Source organism: Lutra lutra, chromosome 9 (assembly GCF_902655055.1).
Source record: "Lutra lutra chromosome 9, mLutLut1.2, whole genome shotgun sequence".
Taxonomy (NCBI): domain Eukaryota; kingdom Metazoa; phylum Chordata; class Mammalia; order Carnivora; family Mustelidae; genus Lutra; species Lutra lutra.
This window is the reverse complement of record NC_062286.1, coordinates 110,317,103-110,337,153: the sequence shown is the minus strand read 5'-3', so window position 1 is coordinate 110,337,153 and position 20,051 is coordinate 110,317,103. Positions and strand designations below refer to the sequence as shown.

The 20,051-nt window shown below is 38.7% G+C and overlaps 1 protein-coding gene across 1 annotated transcript in view; it reads right to left on the bottom strand.

The window, feature by feature from the left end:
- The window catches only part of TMX4 (thioredoxin related transmembrane protein 4), a 43,591-nt gene extending 25,420 nt beyond the window's left edge, over positions 1-18,171 (bottom strand). The window contains exons 1-2 of the mRNA XM_047745554.1: positions 17,791-18,171; positions 4,905-5,020 (exon numbers count right to left, since the gene is read on the bottom strand). Coding sequence (XP_047601510.1) covers positions 4,905-5,020; positions 17,791-17,963 — 289 coding nt within the window. The 5' untranslated portion in view covers positions 17,964-18,171. The remainder of the gene's footprint in view (positions 1-4,904; positions 5,021-17,790) is intronic.
- Between the last annotated feature and the right edge of the window lie 1,880 nt (positions 18,172-20,051).

Below are 20,051 nucleotides of genomic sequence, written 5' to 3'. Positions count from 1 at the left end.
TATTAATAAATTATAATTCTCAAAACTTATTTATGTTTATTTCTTCTAATGAAAACCCATGCAGAATACTAATAATAAGATCGCAGCATCTAATGCAGATATGAGTTCAATTTGAATGATACTGGAATAATACACTGTCACTAAGGATGTCTTCAGGATAATCAACAACAAAACCAAGAATAACCAAAGTAGCCCTTAGACTATGACACACTACTAAGGCCTTTGAAGATCTGACACCCTAGGAAATTCACCTCAAATAAATGTCATTTCTGAGAGGCTAACAAATGTTAGAAAGCTTTGCGTTTCATGTCACTGCTCCAAAAATGTGTTCTAACCTTTAATACTGATGCTGCTATCAAGGGAGCCTCTCATTACCTGAAAAGTTAAAACATTACCAACTTGGAACAAAGAAGCACCATCTGAGGTTGTGGGCTTTGAGGTCAAGGTCTAAAAAAAGGCAAGCATGGATCTCCGCAAAGGATTACAACAAATGGCAGCAGCTCATGTCAAGGTTGGCATAATGATTTACTGCAAGAAACCTCACCAAGTGTAGAAGAAACAAGTACATACTTAAACTTTAACTGAAAGAGATGAAGTTTGACCACAAGGTCTCCCAACATTTCTGCATATCTTTTTTACTTTAAGGGAAACTTCTACTTTAAAACGAGGACTGCAACATAAAAAGGGCATTAATCCAAAATGCAGGGCAAAATTTAATTTAATTTAAATTTAAATTTAATTTAATCAAGCTTATCTTAAACATGTAAAGCAAAAGAAAGAAAAGAATGAAAAGATAAGAGAAAGAAAAATGTACCAGGGAACTATATTTTGATATGCAAAAACACAAGGAAATGATTTAAGTTCAATACTTTAAAAATGGGGATAGCTGCTAACTTTTGTTTTACTGTTATTAGCTGTGTTACTTTGGGCATGTTACTTAACCCCTCTGAGCCTCAGTTTTCTGAGTAATATAAGCAGTTCTTCCTAGCGTTGTTATGAAACTAAAATGTATGTAAGTCCCTAACACAACTACAGGCTGAAGTAAATGCTTAATTAATTATTAATTATCACCAAAAGAGTAGCAGAAGGAAAGCAATGAAAAAAAGTAGAACTAGCCTTACCTTTTGAGACTGAAATAAAGTTGTCAGTATTATACAAAAGGCTAATTTTTACAATTATAAAATTAAAATATGAACACTAACTGAACCACAGTAAACTAAGTTGGATTTTGCAACTAATTAGTGGTTTAAACACAATGCTTATTCCTGGCTATGGTAGGAATCTGGTTTACCTCTGGTCCAGTGAACTAGCCATCACCCATGTGTGCTCTATGAGCAGCTGCTGTTTTCCTGTCCTTGACAGCTAAGCTCATTTGCATGGAACAGAAGGTTCAAATACATGCTCAGTACATTTAATTTCTCAAAAAACACACAACTGATATATCACCTGAGCGATGCACTAAGTAGGCCACACCACGTCATCTAACCTAAGGACTTTTCTTTCCTGGACATCTACATCTCAGCTGTAAAATACAAAGTGTAATCCCTAATCTTTATAATTCTGAAAATTTATTTTTTGTTCAAAATACCTAAAAAAAAATCTCTTGTGAGATACGCCAATGGAAGAGTTACAAGCATAAGTAAAGATTACGCAGAAACACTTCAAAAACTCTTGCTTTCACTTCTTTTTAAAGTTTACTTGCAGGGAAAAGACATGAAATTATGCCTTACTAGCACTCACGGCAAGGCAGTCCTAATGAAAGAATATACTAATGGAGATCCGTAACTAAATAGAAATCTGTATACAGAAATACCCAGGAAAGTGCTCGATTTGAGGAAAAGTAGTATCATTTCAGTTATTCCCCACTGCTCATTCAGGATGCTAGATTTTGTAAAAGTGAAGTAAATACCCAAAGAGCTTTCAAGAATAGGGACAAGCTGCCCCAAAGACTTGCCAGTGAGTTAATACATGTAAGACACCCTCTCTTCATTTGGCTTCCAGGACCCAGAACCCCTCCACCTCCTTCCTACCTCACCAGCTTCTCTTCTTCTTCTGCTGTAACTACATCTCTCCTTCAAAATGTTGGAGTGCCCCGGTTTTCAATCCTCAAAACAATCCTCAATTCCTTCCTCCCCTCCTTTCGAATACCATCTACAAGGATGATCTTCAAATATACATCACTAGCTCTGGGGTTAAGTAACATGCCCAAAGTAATACAGCTAATAACAGTAGTACAAAAGCTAGCAGCTATCCCCACTCTTTAAGTATTAAACTTAAATCATTTCTATTGTGTTTTTGGATATCAAAATATAGTTCCCTGGTACATTTTTCTTTCTCTTATCTTTCATTTCTTTTCTTTTCTGGACTTTGTTTCTTCACTATTCCTAAAAAATACTGGACCAAAGACTTTTTTCCTCCTTCTTTGATAAAAGTTTCAAATATATATAGTTTACATTTGCATAAATAGCATGAGTCAATGATAAATTTGTTTTTAAAATATTTCATTATAATAAATTCCCCTCTACATTATCAAAAAAAGCACTCAATCCATTAACAATGGAAAAAATAGTCGTAAATCTACATTTTAGATGGAAAGACTGTATTCAGTTAGCCTTTAGATCTATGAATCCATCACAAAGCTAATTGTTTAATTCTTTTCATTCAAATCATGCTGTGAGTTCTCTGCAGGTATACCAAATGACTGAAATGTGAATAGGCCAGCTGCATTTCTAAGAAACTCATCATAAAATGTGCTTGGTGCTTACTAATTAGCAAGGCTTACACCTGATTTTGTTGGACTCAACTACTAAAAGACAAAAACAACTTTACAGCAAAAATATAATTGCAAGGGGCGCCTGGGTGGCTCAGTTGGTTAAGCAGCTGCCTTCGGCTCAGGTCATGATCCCAGCGTCCTGGGATCGAGTCCCACATCGGGCTCCTTGCTTGGCGGGGAGCCTGCTTCTCCCTCTGCCTCTGCCTGCCATTCTGTCCGCCTGTGCTCGCTCTCTCTCCCTCTCTCTCTGACAAATTAAAAAAAAAAAAAAATTATATATATATATATATATATATATATAATTGCAATGACTTGACATCCAAATAGAATAACTCATTCTAAGAGCTCAAACCACGAAATAACAAGTATAATTGTCTATCTCTGAACAGCAGATGGGCAGAAGTGGCTTTGAATCAAATGATTAGAAAGGCAGAGGCTTGAGGACTAATGGCTTTAACAGAAATCTCTCTCCAAGGGTTTGTCAACACATCCAATTTAACAGACACCATCCATTTTATTGTTCAAGTAATTGGTAATGCATTACTTTGTGTGTTTTTGCACTCACGGTTATTACAGAAAAGTAATTGCTACACCTCCATGCCTTCTTTTTCCCTTGTATAGGGATACACGAGATAGAAATTGAATGTAGACAGGAAAAAAATAACTAATAAAGTTTCAAAAAATCCAAGTTGAAATTTGAATCATAAAAGCCCACTTTTCTTCTCATTTTGTACGTAATACACAGTTATTTTTGCAAAGATTTTATTTATTTGTCAGAGAGAGAAAGAGAGCATGCACAAGCAGGGAGAGTGGCAAGCAGATGGAGAAGCAGGCTCCCCACTGAGCAAAGAGTCTGACACAGCACTCGATCCCAGGACCCTGGGATCATGACCTGAGCGGAAGGCAGACACTTAACTGACCACCCAGGCGTCCCGACACAGTTATTTTTAAATTACAAATACAATTGCATCTTTCCTGAATTTAAAAATTTCCTTTATTTCCCTCTTCCTTTTGAAAAATTGTATCATTAAGAGCTAATAAATGGAGATGGAACAACAGAATTCGAAATTCACCATTCCGGAATCCATTATGAAATATTTGATTCAGATAAGATCATCATGGATTTAAATCTCCAAAGTATCACCCCAAAGGTTATTCCCTAATCACAAATAGGGTATTTCCTTTATAATAGAGAAGTTTATCCTCATCATCTTAACCAAGTGCTCAAACTCAACAGCATTAATGGTGATAATGTGTGTTCTGAGAGAATACAATTTAAGCCACAGGATCACCTATAAAGTACTCTTGCCATTAATATTTAACCTGAATCATGCTTTTGACCCAAATTCAAGCTTGAACAAAATAGAAGAATAAATTAAATGTTACCATAAAGAAACACCTAGGCAAATCCCTGGTCTGTTCTCTTCAGAGTGTCAATGTCATAATGCCATGAAAAAAAGGAGGGGGGGCTATCTTCTAGATTGAGGGAAACTGAAAAGATGTAACTGGGGCACCTGGGTGGCTCAGTCCTTAAGTGTCTATTTTCAGCTCAGGTCATGATCTCAGGGTCCTGGGATCAAGCCCTGTGTTGGGCTCCCCGCTCAGTGAGGAGCCTGCTTCTCCCTCTCCCGCTCTCCCTGCTTGTGTTCCCTCTCTCACTGTGTCTCTCTCTGTCAAATAAATAAAATTTTAAAAGATTAATTAATTAATTAATTGAAAAGATGTAACTACTTAATTCAGTTGGTGAACCTTGGTTAGATCCTGGTTCGAAAAACTATAAAAAAACATGGGAAATATGGAGAAAGATTTTAATATGTTGAAGTATTGATGATAAAGTATCATGGGGTCTATAACTAATTTTCAAATGATTCAGCAAATTAATAATAACAATATAAATATATATCATATATATGTGCATATGTATACACACACACACACACACACACACACACATATATGTAAACACAAACATACATAGACAGACCCAGATATGCCAAAATGTTACCTGTTGACTCTAGCTGGTCAGTTCATGGGTACTCAGTATCCTAGTCTTTCAATTCTCCTATACACTTGAAAAAACTCACTTAAAAAGTAACAAACTTTTGCATTTAATGTTCAACATGTACAGTACCTGGTTCTTGAGTGACATCTACTTTTCCTACACTGATCTGAAGTATTTCACCGTTCTTTGCAAATGTCTCCCATTCCGAATCAGTCTGCTGGCAGGATGGACACCAAGGAGCATAACTGTAAAAGAAAAATTTTTAGTCAATACAAACATGAAAAAAATCTATAAAGCAAAGTAGAGAAATAGAGCATTTAAATTTAAAAAATAAATTCTTAACTAAAGGGAAGAACAAAAGCAAGCTTTTCTGAAGTTGCTTAATACAGAAAAAACAGAAGAATACTCCCCCCACAACAGAATGTAACATATGAATATCAGTTCCCTGGTGATAAAACAACCAAAGTTTAAGAAGATTTTTATGAATTATTGTAATATATAAAATATTTTACTTCAATGTTATTCTTTTTTTTATTTTTAAATTTTTTAATAAACATATAATGTATTTTTATCCCCAGGGGTACAGATCTGTGAGTCACCAGGTTTACACATTTCACATCACTCATCATAGCACACACCCTCCCCAATGTCCATATCCCCACCACCCTTTCCCGTCCCCTCTCCCCCCAGCAACCCTCAGTCTGTTTTTTGAGATTGAGTCTTTTATGGTTTGTCTCCCTCCCGATCCCATCTTCTTCCATTTTTTCTTTTCCTACCCCCCAAACCCCCTACATTGCATCTCCACTTCCTCATATCAGGGAGATCATATGATAGTTTTCTTTCTCCGATTGACTTATTTCGCAAAGCATAATACCCTCTAGTTCCATCCACGTCGTCGCAAATGGCAAAATTTCATTTCTTTTGATGGCTGCATAGTATTCCGTTTTATATATATATATATATATATATATATATATATATATATATCAATCACATCTTCTTTATCCATTCATCTGTTGATGGACATCTAGGTTCTTTCCATAGTTTGGCTATTGTCGACATTGCTGCTATAAACATTCGGGTGCACGTTTGTATCTTTAGGATATATACCCAGTAGTGCAATCGCTGGGTCATATGGTAGCTCTATTTTCAGTTTTTTGAGGAACCTCCACACTGTTTTCCAGAGTGGTTGCACCAGCTTGCATTCCCATCAACAGTGTAGGAGGGTTCCCCTCTCTCCACATCCTCACCAGCATCTGTCATTTCTTGACTTGTTAATTTTAGCCATTCTGACTGGTGTGAGGTGGTATCTCACTGTGGTTTTGATTTGTATTTCCCTGATGCCGAGTGATGTGGAACAATTTTTCATGTGTCTGTTGGCCATCTGGATGTCTTCTTTGCAGAAATGTCTGTTCATGTCCTCTGCCCTTCAATGTTATTCTTACAATGGACCCAAATTTTACTACTTTCCAGATAGCTTTTGATGGAGGATGAAACAGCTTTGAGTATGCCACTAAAGGAGGCCAATTTTCACAAGGATGTCTTCAAACTAGCCAAACCAGTTTCAGATTCATCGAAGTGAGAGCTGATGGGTAGAGACCAGAAGATTTATTGCTAATGGGTCCCCCAAAATGCAAGTCATTTCCGAAGATAGGTGGCAGTTCTGAACCATTCAGAGAAAGTAGAAGCTACAGACTAAGCTTGCTCCATAGACTCTTTCTTAAATAGAAGAAGGGTTAGAAATAAACCTTGGCTGGGGCACCTGGATGGCTCAGTTGGTTAAGTGTCTGCCTTGGGCTGGGGTCATGATCCTAGGGTCCTGGGACAAGCCCCACATCAGTCTCCTGGCTCAGTGAGCCTACTTCTCCCTGTTTGTGTGCTCTCTCTCTCTCTCTCTTTGGCAGATAAATACATAAAATCTTTAAAAATAAATAAATACTTGGGCCTTCAACCAGAACTCTACTGTTTTAGATTATTTTTTCATTCATTTAACATGATCTAAGGACCATGTTAAAAACTGAGGCTACCCCTGTGAACAAGACAGATGTGGTGTCTCCTTCCTCCTTGTGGAGTCATCCATAGATGAAAAGAGGTAAGTACAGGGATAATGACAATCAAAGAGGCAGGGGCCATGACTGAGAACGTGGAACAGACGCTATGGAACACTCAGAAGCTGGGTGAACTCAGAAGAGCCCACAGAGAAAGAAGCAACTGTACTAAGATCTAAAGTAAGAGTAATAGGCAGAGAGGGGTCAAGGAATGTTCTAACCCAAGCAGAGAGAACAGGAAGTGTGAAGACAGAGTATTGACAGGACAGGATGAAAACATCATTCACAGCCTTTAAAAATGTTGTATAAGGAGTCAGGACTTTATTCCAAGCTCCATGACTGATGCCCTAAAAAAAGTTAAGACTCATGATCAGATTTACATTTTTGGAAAAGTCATCTGGCAGCTCTGTGGATAATGGATCAGGGACGGGTAAGACGGAAGCAAACTGGAAGGCTGTGCTTCCTCTTGGTAATATGCTAATGGCCTCACTTTGCCTCCCATGACACTAGAAAACATCATAAATGGGCCATAAAGCTCCAATGTGTTCCAGGATGTCATATGCAGATGTTAAAATAGGAATCGAGAGAAAACTGCTGTTTAGAAAGGATAGTGGATCACACAGTGTATCTTAAAAAAGAGTCCTAACCCCCCATACTCACACATATGATCTTATTCTGAATAAGGGTGTTTACACACATAATTAAAATAAATATCTTGATGTGAGCTATTCCTGGATTTAGAGTAGGTTCTCATAAAAGAAAGAAGAGCAAAGTGTGACACAAACACAGGAGGAAGGCCATGTGGAGATGCAGTCCGAGATGGGTGGTTTGTAGCTATAGGCCAAGGAATGCCAAGGACTGCTGGCAGCCACAGAAGCTAAGAGAGGCATGGAACAGAAGCTCTCCCGGAGCCTCCAGAGGGAGCCAACCTTGCTAACATCGTGATTTTGGAATTTTGGTCTCCAGAATCGTGAGAGGATAAATTTCCACTGTTTAAAGCTACTAAGTAGGTGGTAATTTGCAGTAGTCCAAGGAAACTTCCACAGAAAGGAAAGTATCATTTGAAATTAGAAGGAATTGGGGTCAAATATGCCTCATGGAGTCTTAAAAAGCTGGTAGAGCTATGCTTAATATAAAATACTGTGAACAAACATACACTAGAAATCCATGTTAAAATACTAACATAGGACACAATTAAAAGGAAAATTAACATTTACAGAACAACGTGACAAAAATACATGAATACAAATGGAGAGACATTCCATTTTCCTTAATAATACCCGGAAGAATAAAAGCAGTAAATAAAATTAATTAATCAATGCTCACAAAATAGGACAGGATACTCCAGGAAAAAACATCCCCAGACATTTTGAATAATATTTCAGGATGCCATCAACTAGACATGGCATTTTAAAAATCTGCTTAAATCTGTTCAGATTATATTTTTTAAAAATCCTCAACTCAAGTCAAAATGCTGAGGGAATAAATGCAATAGGTTCTTTTAAAAGACTTGATATCACTGAATCATTTATGTACAATGGGTGATATAGTACATAAATTATGCCATGCAGGGATAGAGGGCAAGAGACATGGATGAACCAATGTTGGCAATATGTTGATACAACTACTGAATCTGGATGATGGATGATGGGGCTTCATTACACTACTCCTATTTTTGTTTATGTACGAGATTTTCCTAATAAATAGTTTTTGTTGTTTTACTGAGGTATAACTAAGGTATAACTGATTTATAACATTATGTAAGTTTTAGGTAGAATATAATGATCTTAAAGATTAAAGATATTTCTTAAAGATTTGATTAAATGGAAAGATCCAACAAGTTCTGGATGGGCAGGCTCACCATTGTGAAAATTTTGATTTCCTCCCAATTTATTTTCCATTTTTTTCCATTCCTGAATTATTTTTACAAAATGTGGCATCTATTATTTCCATATTAAGAGAAGGAAGGGGTGGGGGGAAAAGAGGAGGAAACAATGTCTGCCAAAAGAATAAAACAAACACAAACAGGAAAAAAATGCCTTAGGAAAGGAAATAAAGGGGAAAAAACATTAAATGATCAAATTCTATAACAAGATTTAGGCTCAAAGGTGCTGTCAGGTCATCATTCATGAACCCTTTCACCTTGACCTGAGCAGAAGGTGGATGGAAGTGCCATGCAACACTCAAGGCAATGATGCATACGAACCAACTTTCCTGAAAAACAACAACAACAAAAAACCCATCTCTGAAATGGGGCAATACTTTGCTCCTTCACATTATGAAAGGGGAAAGGGGGGGTGTTAAAAGTCAACATGATGGGAGGTCGCATTTATTTCAAGACAAGTATTGAGATTGGGTACAGCCCAGGAGAACAAGGACTACCCAAAGCAAGGCATGCATTTCTCTCTCCAGCCAGGCTCCAGAAGCTGCCAGACTTTAGCACAATTGTTCATCCTAAGGACTGTTGATCTGTCTCTAGAAGGGTCTAGTATAGCCAATTCCAAGATAATTCTAAAAAGTCATTAATCTTCTCATTACAGCTCACTGTGTAATCCCTGAAACCCCAGAGATATGGACCAGAGAACATGGACCAGGAACCATCTGCTGACATCTTTGACCACGGCTGATTTTAAACATTTCCAGGGCAAAGTATATGCCTGGTACATAAATATTTGCTGAATAAATAAATGAACAAACTTCAAAGAAAATAACTCATTGAGAAAAGTCATTTTTTACATATTTAAAAAAATATCTGTATGGCAGATGATAGTGGGGCAAGCAGTTGGTAAACTTTAGGGATAAAGAGAACATTTTATTATTTAGTACTTCAATGGGCATTTCAGTGTATTAAATAAGAGTTCTACCAAAGGACTCAACAAGACCAACCACAAGTATCCATGTGACTTTGGTCAGGTTAGTAATCACTCCATGCCTCAGCTTCCTCAACTGCAAAATGGGACAGTAACAGCAGCTTCCTTAGGAGGTTACTGGGAGATTAAATGACTTATATAAAGCAGGCACATATTAAGAACAATCACTAATACTACTTACATTTGTAATATACTGCTTGGTTTCCAAGATACTCTGATGATGCGTTAGAGCTCATCTGAACCTTACAACGTCACTGTCAAACAGACAAGGCAGGTATAAAGGACCTTGCTTAAGGTCACCTAAGACCACACAGAACAAGAACCCAGATGGAGGCAGTTATGTGATAAAACCTCCAAGGAAAATAAGATCCAATATTGACAGAGAGAGAAAGAGGGGTGGGTAGGGAAAGGGAGAAAGTGAGAGAGAACCAGACAGAAGGAAGAAATTACCAAAAATAAGGAAGAAATCTTGCAGTACAATTAAATGAACTCTAGATTATTTTTGTTTTGTTTCCCTAGGCCTGTGCCTTTGCATTTAACTCAGGGACATATTTACTTCCTCAGAAATTATTAAATCATGCAAATTTCATGTTTTATTTTTTAAAATACCAGTCCCTAATCTCTAGACAGGCTATTATAAAAATTGGGATTTGGGTGACATTTTTATATCCCAAGATATAAAAACGCCATTGAGGTCACTTTAGATATTCCAATTTTTATGTAGCTGCTACCCACTGGAGACTATGAATGTCATTATTTCTGGGATTTAATCAGAGCTATTTGTGTTGGGAGTGCACCAACATCATTCACTGACTTAGTGTGTTCTTTTGGTGGTAGAAATAAGTCAGCTCCGAGTCTCTGGTGTGGGAATTGGTCCATTGTTGTTTCAGCTTTTTAAATGATTAGTATTCTTTTGGACCTAAAGAATTATGTTTTAGACAGTAATTCAGAACCTACTAAAGGAAAATACCTCAGGGGCCAAAGCAATACAAACAAAGGAAACTCATGACTTTCATGTACTCATGCACACTCTATCTCTCTCTGTGTATGTATGTAGATATAAATGTAATTTTCATGTATGTATCCATGACAAAAATCAGCAGAAAGGACTGCATACGGTCTTCATTTATATTATTTAAAACTAGTTCGGGCGCCTGGGTGGCTCAGTGGGTTAAGCTGCTGCCTTCGGCTCAGGTCATGATCTCAGGGTCCTGGGATCGAGCCCTACATCGGGCTCTCTGCTCAGCAGGAAGCCTGCTTCCCTCTCTCTCTCTCTCTGCCTGCCTCTCCGTCTACTTGTGATCTCTCTCTGTCAAATAAATAAATAAAATCTTTAAAAAATATATAAAAAAAATAAATAAATAAAACTAGTTCATAACGTCAGTCTTCTAGGAACTATAAAGGAGTTGATCTGCCATAACTTTGTCTTTTAGATTCAAATTCATCCTTTTTTCATTTAAGAATCTCCAAGAGGAATTAGAACCTTTATAGTCATGGAAACTATACAATAGTATCTTTTCTATTTAAACTTTTCTTAGGCGGCAGTGGTATATAGTTAGTAAGCTTCATAAAGACATTTAAAATACATTCCAGATAGCTAAAACACTGTTACATTACATCAACTTGGATATCAGTCCAATGTTTTTAACCACTTCTGGGAAACAGAATTCAAAATCATGTTCTTGTCATCCATGTTCACATTTATGTATATATCACACTGAGCTTCTGCTATATGCAAGGTGGTTGAAAGCCTTTGATTACTTTGGTTGCATAAACCAACTGAATTTGGTGTGAGATTCTATTAAGTGTACAAGAAAGGAGTTACTTAAAAACATGTCCTAGACTGGAAGAGATTATGCTGAGTGAAATAAGTCAAGCAGAGAGAGTCAATTATCATATGGTTTCACTTATTTGTGGAGCATAACAAATAGCATGGAGGACAAGGGGAGATGGAGAGGAGAAGGGAGTTGAGGGAAATTGGAAGGGGAGGTGAACCATGAGAGACTATGGACTCTGAAAAACGATCTGAGAATTTTGAAGGGGTGGGGGGTGGGAGGTTGGGGGCACCAGGTGGTGGGTATTGTAGAGGGCACGGATTGCATGGAGCACTGGGTGTGGTGCAAAAATAATGAATACTGTTATGCTGAAAAAATAAAAAAAACTAAAAAAAAGAAAAAAAAACATGTCCTAGAAATAACATTTTACTAAAAATACATTTTTATTCCCCAATAATGGGCAATTTTTCTTCTTCTGTCTTGGCTCAAATTTAACACACTCTCTTCAGGGGAGAGTGCACATTCTCTTTTCTTATCCTTGCAGAACAGAGATGGACAATGACTGATACGGTAGGTTTTTCACTTAGAACTGACTTTGACCAAAGTGCTCAAAAGAATCTGTGACAATGAGGATGAAAGAGGTACACCAGGTTCATCTTTCTCTGACTTAATACATGAAACTAAATAAAAATGTCAACTGATGATCTACATCAAGTGTTACTCCTTTCTCTAGAAAATATGGATAAGCTTAATGATCCGAGTTGGAAGGCTTGATTCTATTTCTTTACAAGATCATTTCTAGGACATTTTGTCATCACATGTAGAGGAAAAATAAAACTTGATAACTCTACAAAAACCATGATATCTGCTAGAGGAATTAGAATTCACTACCTTCTCTAGAACGAAGACTCCATGAAGACAGTGACTGATGCCTCATACCTAGCTAGAGTAAAACCTGGCAGATCCTGGGCCACAGTAAATATTTATTACACTAACGAACAAAAGGTAGATGATAACGACTATCCTTAGTACCTATGAAAATATAGATAGATAGATGTTTCCTTCAGTGATGTGCTTGAGGAAGCTCTTTATTAAAGGAACAACTAGTCTATTATTCATTCATTCACTTAGTCCAAGTATTTATTGAACACTTAGTACTTGTTATGAAGGCTCTGGAGATAAATAGAAAGAAGAAAGACTTTCGTCCTCTACTGAAAAGCTGATTGTCTAGAAGAGAAATTAGACAAAAACCTAGTGTGGAAGCATATAAATTAATTTATAATTACAAGTTGTGATAAGGGCCATGCTAGATACAAAGAAGACAAACTGAGAATTCGCCCAGGTGGTTGGTGTGCACAGAAGACGGATCACCTGTTCGAGTGGTGAAGAGAGTCAGGAATGAGAATATAGCAATGATGCTCTTTATTTAGAGATTCTACAGAGGATAAAATTATGGGTGGGCCTCTGAATCCCACAGGGAAAAGACTATCTTTCAGGTGGCTCATGGTGATGGCTAGCTGACAGTCTAAGCATGAATCACCCAGGCTCCTTCACTACCCAGCTACTCTAGGCTTGCATCAAGAACTACAAAGCTCAGGCCTGCATTCTAGTTCTGGCCTTGCCAACCAGTTACTACTGGCCTTGGCCAAAGCTTTAACCTTTTCGAGTTTTAATCTCCTCTAGTAAATGAGAATGAGAATAAGAATTCTGCACCTGACTGCTGGGATGATCAAATAAGAGAGCATTGCTGAGGACACCTGGGTGGCTCAGTGGGTTGAAGCCTCTGCCTTCAGCTCAGATCACGATTCCAGCGTCCTGGGATTGAGCCCCACATCAGGCTCTCTGCTCAGCAGGGAGCCTGCTTCCCTTCCTCTTTCTCTGCCTGCCTCTCTGCCTACCTGTGATCTCAGTCTGTCAAATAAATGAATACAATCTTAAAAGAGAGAGAGAGAGAGCATTGATGAACAAGAGGACATATGATGTGAGCAATGCAACAGTTTACTGTGACTGAGATGATGAGGATCATGGAGGTGATGTGGATAAACTTTTGTGGAAACAATCTGAAATCAAATACTTATATATTCACTTATGAGCCTTTTTTTTTTTTTTTTGCATGTTTTTAAATACACATAACAGTAGCCAGGGCAGTGGTTTTCAATCAGAGACATTTGGAAATATGCATAGGGGATGGAGATTGCTAAATTTTTTTGGTGAACCCTAGAACGTAACGGGCAGGGGCAGCAATGGGCAGGCCACCCCCATACATCAAAGAACTGTTGAACCCGGGGCGCCTGGGTGGCTCAGTGGGTTAAAGCCTCTGCCTTCGGCTCGGGTCATGATCTCAGGGTCCTGGGATCGAGCCCCGCATCGGGCTCTCTGCTCAGCAGAGAGCCTGCTTCCCTCTCTCTCTCTCTCTGCCTGCCTCTCTGCCTATTTGTGATCTCTGTTTGTCAAATAAATAAACAAAATCTTTAAAAAAAAAAAAAAAAAAAAGAACTGTTGAACCCAAGATGCCAATAGGGCCCTGATGAGAACCACTGCTGAATGCTTGACAGAGAAGAAGCATTCAGTAAACATATGTTAAATAAATGAATGCTGTATCTGCTATTTATTTCCTTCAGAGCAGAGAAGACTGACAGTCCCTTGAAATCAAAGAATGTAGCTCATTTTCATCTTCTCAGATCCTTAACTCTAAACCCGAAACATAACAAGCATTTAATGACTATCTCTTAAATATTCAATCAGCACATCAAGATAATCTATTAAACTGCAAAAAATGATAATTATTTGACAGGGACAAGCTAAGGCGATGATGTTGAAGATGTTCTCTTCAGAAATAAGAAGGATTTTGGAGGGAAATTACTAAAACCTGGAGGTCCTAGGGAAATAAATGAGACTTCCCTCCATCACTGTGACTGTTTTCAAGCTTAAACATGATTGTCCCAAGAAAAAAGTAAAAAAAGTAGTGTTTTATAAAGAGCCATACACTTTACAGAGGTAACCCCTGTACCTTGACTCTGGATATCAGATTAAAAGTAGCCAGCTCAAAATAAAGCTGCTTGGATAGCTTCTTTTTTCCCTTGGGGTGGGGGGGACCATCAGAAAAGTATATAGAATGTATACTATTGTTTGTCAAAAGAACACAAGTAGTATTCTCAAGGACTGATACAATGGGAACCAAAAAGTTTAAAATAGCAAAAGGTTACAAAGTAACTGAATGAAGGATAATACGAAACAATGGAAATAAAGAAAACATCAGAAGATATTTTACAGATTATATAACCTTTCCTAACCCTGAGAAAGGGCAAACATTTCATCAGAGGTTAAGATGAGAAAAGCACAGCAAGGCAATTTTAGAGACATGGCAGAAATAGGGATAAAATTATAAAACAATGTATAAAAGCAAACAAGACGAGAAACACATGAATATACAATAAGCAATAAAGAAAATGTAAATAGTAATGGAATAATTTTTCAGGTTTTAAAAACAAAGATTTCAGAACTGAAATGGTGAGTTACTACAAATATATTTTTACCTGATATTTCTCCTTATCAGAGCAGGGCTTTTTTAAAACTGAAAATTTAGGGGCACCTGGGTGGCTCAGTTGGCTGAACGACTGACTCTTGGTTTTGACTTAGGTCATGATCTCAGGTCCCCACTCTGAGAGTTTGCTCGAATATTCTCTCCCTCTGCCCCTGACCCCCCATGCACACACTCTCTCCCTCTCTATCGCTAAAATAAATAAATCTTTTTAAAAAACTGAAAATTCAATTGTAAGTTACCAAAAAAACTGTTTTAAGTTTCAATTGTAAGTTACCAAAAAAACTGAAGAAGATACAGCAAATTAGGTTTTACAAGAGAAGCAGAAAAAGCTGCTAGGTTCTTAAAAATAAGTTAAATTATCAATCCCAATATAACTAGGAATTGTATTATAGGAGCTTTGTATGAAGTGGGATATAAAAGCAAAAATTCCCAGAAGTTGCATATAAGCAAATGAACAAATAAAGAACTGTCATTCAAAGTAATGTCAAAATTTTAATACTATCAGAAAGCCTCCTAACTTGCTTCTGTAGGAAAGTTAAATGCATCAGCTGTGGACCCCTAACAATCTCTGTTTATTATGATCAGTTCACTTGAAAGAGGGATTGACGTTAGCTAGCATTAACACATTGGGCTTTTTTCTGTTATATACATCAGGAAAAAAAAATCTGACAAATTATTGGCTATTTGAGTGAATTCTTAGAAATATAGGCCTATCATGGTAGAGAATATAATGAATTTTATGTTTTTTAGGTGTCGGATTTTTGTCAAAGGGAGGAGATGGAGTAGTACAAATTACAAACAGATAAGAGCCACAATATTTCTTCAGGACTTAGGTTCTGGTAGATAGAAAAATTTGGATATAATGGTTTAAGTATTTTTTTTTTTCCTTTACAGCCTCCTTTCATATTGAACCATTCTGAAGTGTACTCGATGAAAAGGGAACTTCCACTAAAATGATCTCAAGGGCAGCTTACTTCCGGGTTACAAGTTTCATCTTGTATCACAGCCCACACGTATTCCATGCAATGGACGCATGGCAAGTTTACAGCAATTTGTTACCATGTCTGGGCCTGTACATTTATGAAGGATACAATTTGAACAGTCAACATGGCCAAACACAGGAATTGTTGGTTGTTGCTATTTATGAGCGTAATGTGGCTTACACTCTCCTTTAGTTTGCTTAGTTCTTTTACTTAAAGAAAAAAAACATCATAGCTATTCCAAAAAGGAGCTATAAAGGAGTTGAGGCCTTCAGCTTTGACCTCCATCATGCATATACACAAAGTCAGATTTATTCAGAAAACTGACATCTAGAAAGCTCCACTGTGTAAGCACCTACGAAGAACTTTCTGTAGTACTAGCTGACAAGATGCAGTCAAAAATTCTTACAATTATTACAAATATGACAGTGTTGAATAAAGCTCCACTTACTTAGAAGTTTCCCCCTTAAATGGAAAATGATCTCATCTTTATCCAAAGTGGTTAAATAGCTTAATAAGTCTTTCAAGTCTACAGATCTCTTTAATCATTTCACTGGTTCATTATGGTAGCAAAGGCATTTTACACAGAGGTTTAAAATATCCCCTTCTTTGTGACCAAAAGGTATATGCATGTTTGAAGGGGCCATGGTATTGTGTTTTCTGAACATGGTAATCTGCTAAGGGAGTTGCAACTTTTGGTCCTGATCTCACAGTGAGGTTTTTCACTCCACAGGCATCTGTTTGCAATCTAAATTGAAAGAATCAAAATTTGGCCTTGGACAAATAAAGGAAAGATCCAATTCTGTGTGTCTGTGTCCTCAAGGTAAGACGAATCAGCAAACAGTAGTGATCAAGTATGTATATTACCTGAAACTACAGTCTACAGAGATTAAGTTCTCAGTGATCATTTCTCCAGAGGTTCTTCATTTTTGCCGGGCAAGCCCACCATGATGGTCTCTGAAGCCTGTTCAGACATCTGCCCATTGTCTACCTCAACGCTTTTTTTTTCCAAATGATCAATTTCTTCCTAGAAGTTAATTTTAAGCTACTTGCCTGTTCCTAACTCAAAACTGTATTTTTCCCGTCTCCTTCAAAGGCACTACGTACAATTACCTTCTATTGTTCAAAAAGGGCAACCTAGGAAGATCTTTTTATTACACTAGCACAATTAAGATATCTACCCAGAAATCTCTACGTCTGAAAATGATAACCATTATCAACATTTATTTGAAATCTTGTTCTAAAAACTTCAAAAACACTCCCATCTTCCTGTTTTAGTTTTCACACTGACATCCCGGGGTCTTCAAAATGAAAACCAAACTACTTCGCACACACCGGTCTGCCCTCCGCCGTGCTGGAATTACTCATTCAACCAATACCTTGCCTAGCCCGTGCTACATATTTGTACTATATGTAAATGTCATTGAATGGCAGCCCTTTGTCTATGTACACGCCTATATCAAAAGGACGCGATTTTTTTTCACAGGTTTTGCCCACTTACCCCCCTCCCCGTGGTAAGCTGCCCACCCCATCCCTCAAACTCTTTCCCCACAAAAGCTGGTGGCTAATAGGGCGGTGTGGGGTGAGGAGGGAGGCGATGCTCGGCACCCGCAGCTGTCACCGCGAAGGGCCTGGCGCGCATGCGCAGCGTGAGCAGCCCGGCCCCGGCGCCGCAGGTCGCCCGGCAAGCAGTGGTCGAGCCCAACGGGCAGTGCAGGATCCACAGACACCCTCACGGCTCTGGGAGGGCGGCGCCCACGAGGGCAGTGTGGCGTGCGGGGCGGGCGGGCACACTCACAATTTCAGCATCCACTCGCCCTCCATCACCAGCGTCCAGTTGGAGGCGGTCATGGGCCGCACCCAGCTCCGCTCCTCCAGTAGCGCGGCCTGCTCGGGGCCGCCCTCCGCCGCCGCCGCGACTCGGGCCACCAGGAGCGCCGTCAGCAGCGGACCCCAGCGCCCGCCCGCCATGTTGGGGCGCGGAGGGACGCTCCTCGTCAGGGGGCGTAGGGAAAGGAAGCGACGGGCCCGGGGCCTCGCTAGCGCGCCAGCCCCGGCCTTTCCAGGTAGTCGGAGGTGGTGCCGGGCCGCCCCGCCTCCGCCCGGCCGCACCGACAGTCCCAGCTTCGGAGGCGGGCAGCCAGCGCCGCCTCTTATCCGCCCGGGCCCGCCGAGGCCACGCCCCCTCCCGCCTCGCCTTGCCGTTGCCCAGGGTGTCGGTTGCGTGGGCAACGGCCGCTCTTTCTTTCTGACGCCCTTCCCCCCCTCCCCCCGAAAATAAACAGATGACCCAATGTTGCTTAAGTTGGAACAGGCACCGCGTGTGCCCAGGCTCCAGTACCGGGGTTGGCGTGCGTGGGGGATTTCTAAAGAGAAACACGGCCGCTAATTTAAAAATTCATCCCCTATTCAATGGTAGTGGAAGTAATAATGGACTGCAAAGCAAAGCTATGTGTTATGAGAAAACAGAAAGATGCTTGGCCATCTCTTGCTAAAAGGAAGAGGAAAATTTAAATAATCTTTGCCCCTGAATATAAGTATCGCTGTCTAATTGGAGATAATAATGAAACAAGACTCTGTAATTTTTTAAAATAATTTTAATTTTATAAAAACTTGTAAGACGTGAGTGCTAACATAAAACGAGTCAAGGAATAAAAGAATATTGGCAGTTACAATTAAATGGCTCTCTCCCTTCTCTTGGCTTACAGTTCCCAAGATCTAAAATGAGAGTAGCGTAAATGATTTCCATATCTCTCTCCAGATGCGCATTAGATGCATCTGTACCTTGAGAACAGCACATCCTGAGTTTGTATGGCTGAAATACAATTAGAAGTGTGCTTTATAAAAAATCTGTTAGCTGTGCAAAACATAAAACTAGATAATATGGTCAACACATGATGAAAAAGTGTGATTTCTGTCCTGGGCTTAAAGACCGTTATAAAACTAACAGTATTGCTGTTTACATGAGATTAATCTCTAATCCTGTAGGAAAGATTAATTTTGCCTCCAGAGAAGATCTTACTTGAGTTAGGCGTTAATTAGCAGTAGCTCAATGCTATCTGGAGCCAGCCCTTATAAAAATATAAGAATCACATTTACAAATCATTGTAAATTTGGAAAATGTCCTTGTAATAAGTGTCAGTAAGAATCACTGGTATTGCATACAAATCAATCCTATAAACCCAATAGAAAACATTTTATTTTGCTTATAAAAAGAAATACAAGGATTCTATCATTCTTTTCGGTGCAGCTTTTGTATATGATTTGGGATTGGTAGAAAAAATTCTTTAAAACAGATTCTGTATTAAGAAGTAACTATTACCCACGGGGCGCCTGGGTGGCTCAATGGGTTAAGCCTCTGCCTTCGGCTCAGGTCATGGATCAAGCCCCGCATCCAGCTATCTGCTCCGGAGGGAGCCTGCTTCTCCATCTCTCTGCCTACTTGTGATTTCTCTCTGTCAAATAAATAAATAAAATCTTTAAATATATAAATAAGTAAAAATAAATTAAAAATTAAAAAAAATAAATAACTATTAATTTTGGGGTGTTATAATGGTCTTATAACTATATTTTTAAAAAGTCTTTATGGCTTATGGATAGTAAAATATTTATGTGTTTAAAAATATGGTATCTAGAATTCACTTGACAATACTCCAAAAATAAAATTGTGAGGGGTGCAAAGAGACTGGATAAACATAAGTGGCAGTGTCAATCAGCGCTGAAGCTAAGTTCATTTTTCACTTTTCTCTACTTTTGTGTATGCTGAAAAATTTGCAAAATGATGAGTTAAAAAGAGAGAGAGTATCTGAGGCCCAACGGAAACCCATTGCTGAAGGCTCTTCCTCTTTCTAAGGCAAAATGTGTGTTCAAGGATTGCATTTCCTGGCCTTCAGAGTAAGGTCAGTAGGAAGGAACATAGCAAGAATGTATGGGAGCAAAAGAGCCGCGTGATAGCACAGAGCCAGGTAAGGGGGCAATTGCTGTCCAATGATCAGTATCTTGAGCCCTGACACTTCTTACCTATGTAACTTGGGGCTAAAACTAGTTCACACCAAGGTT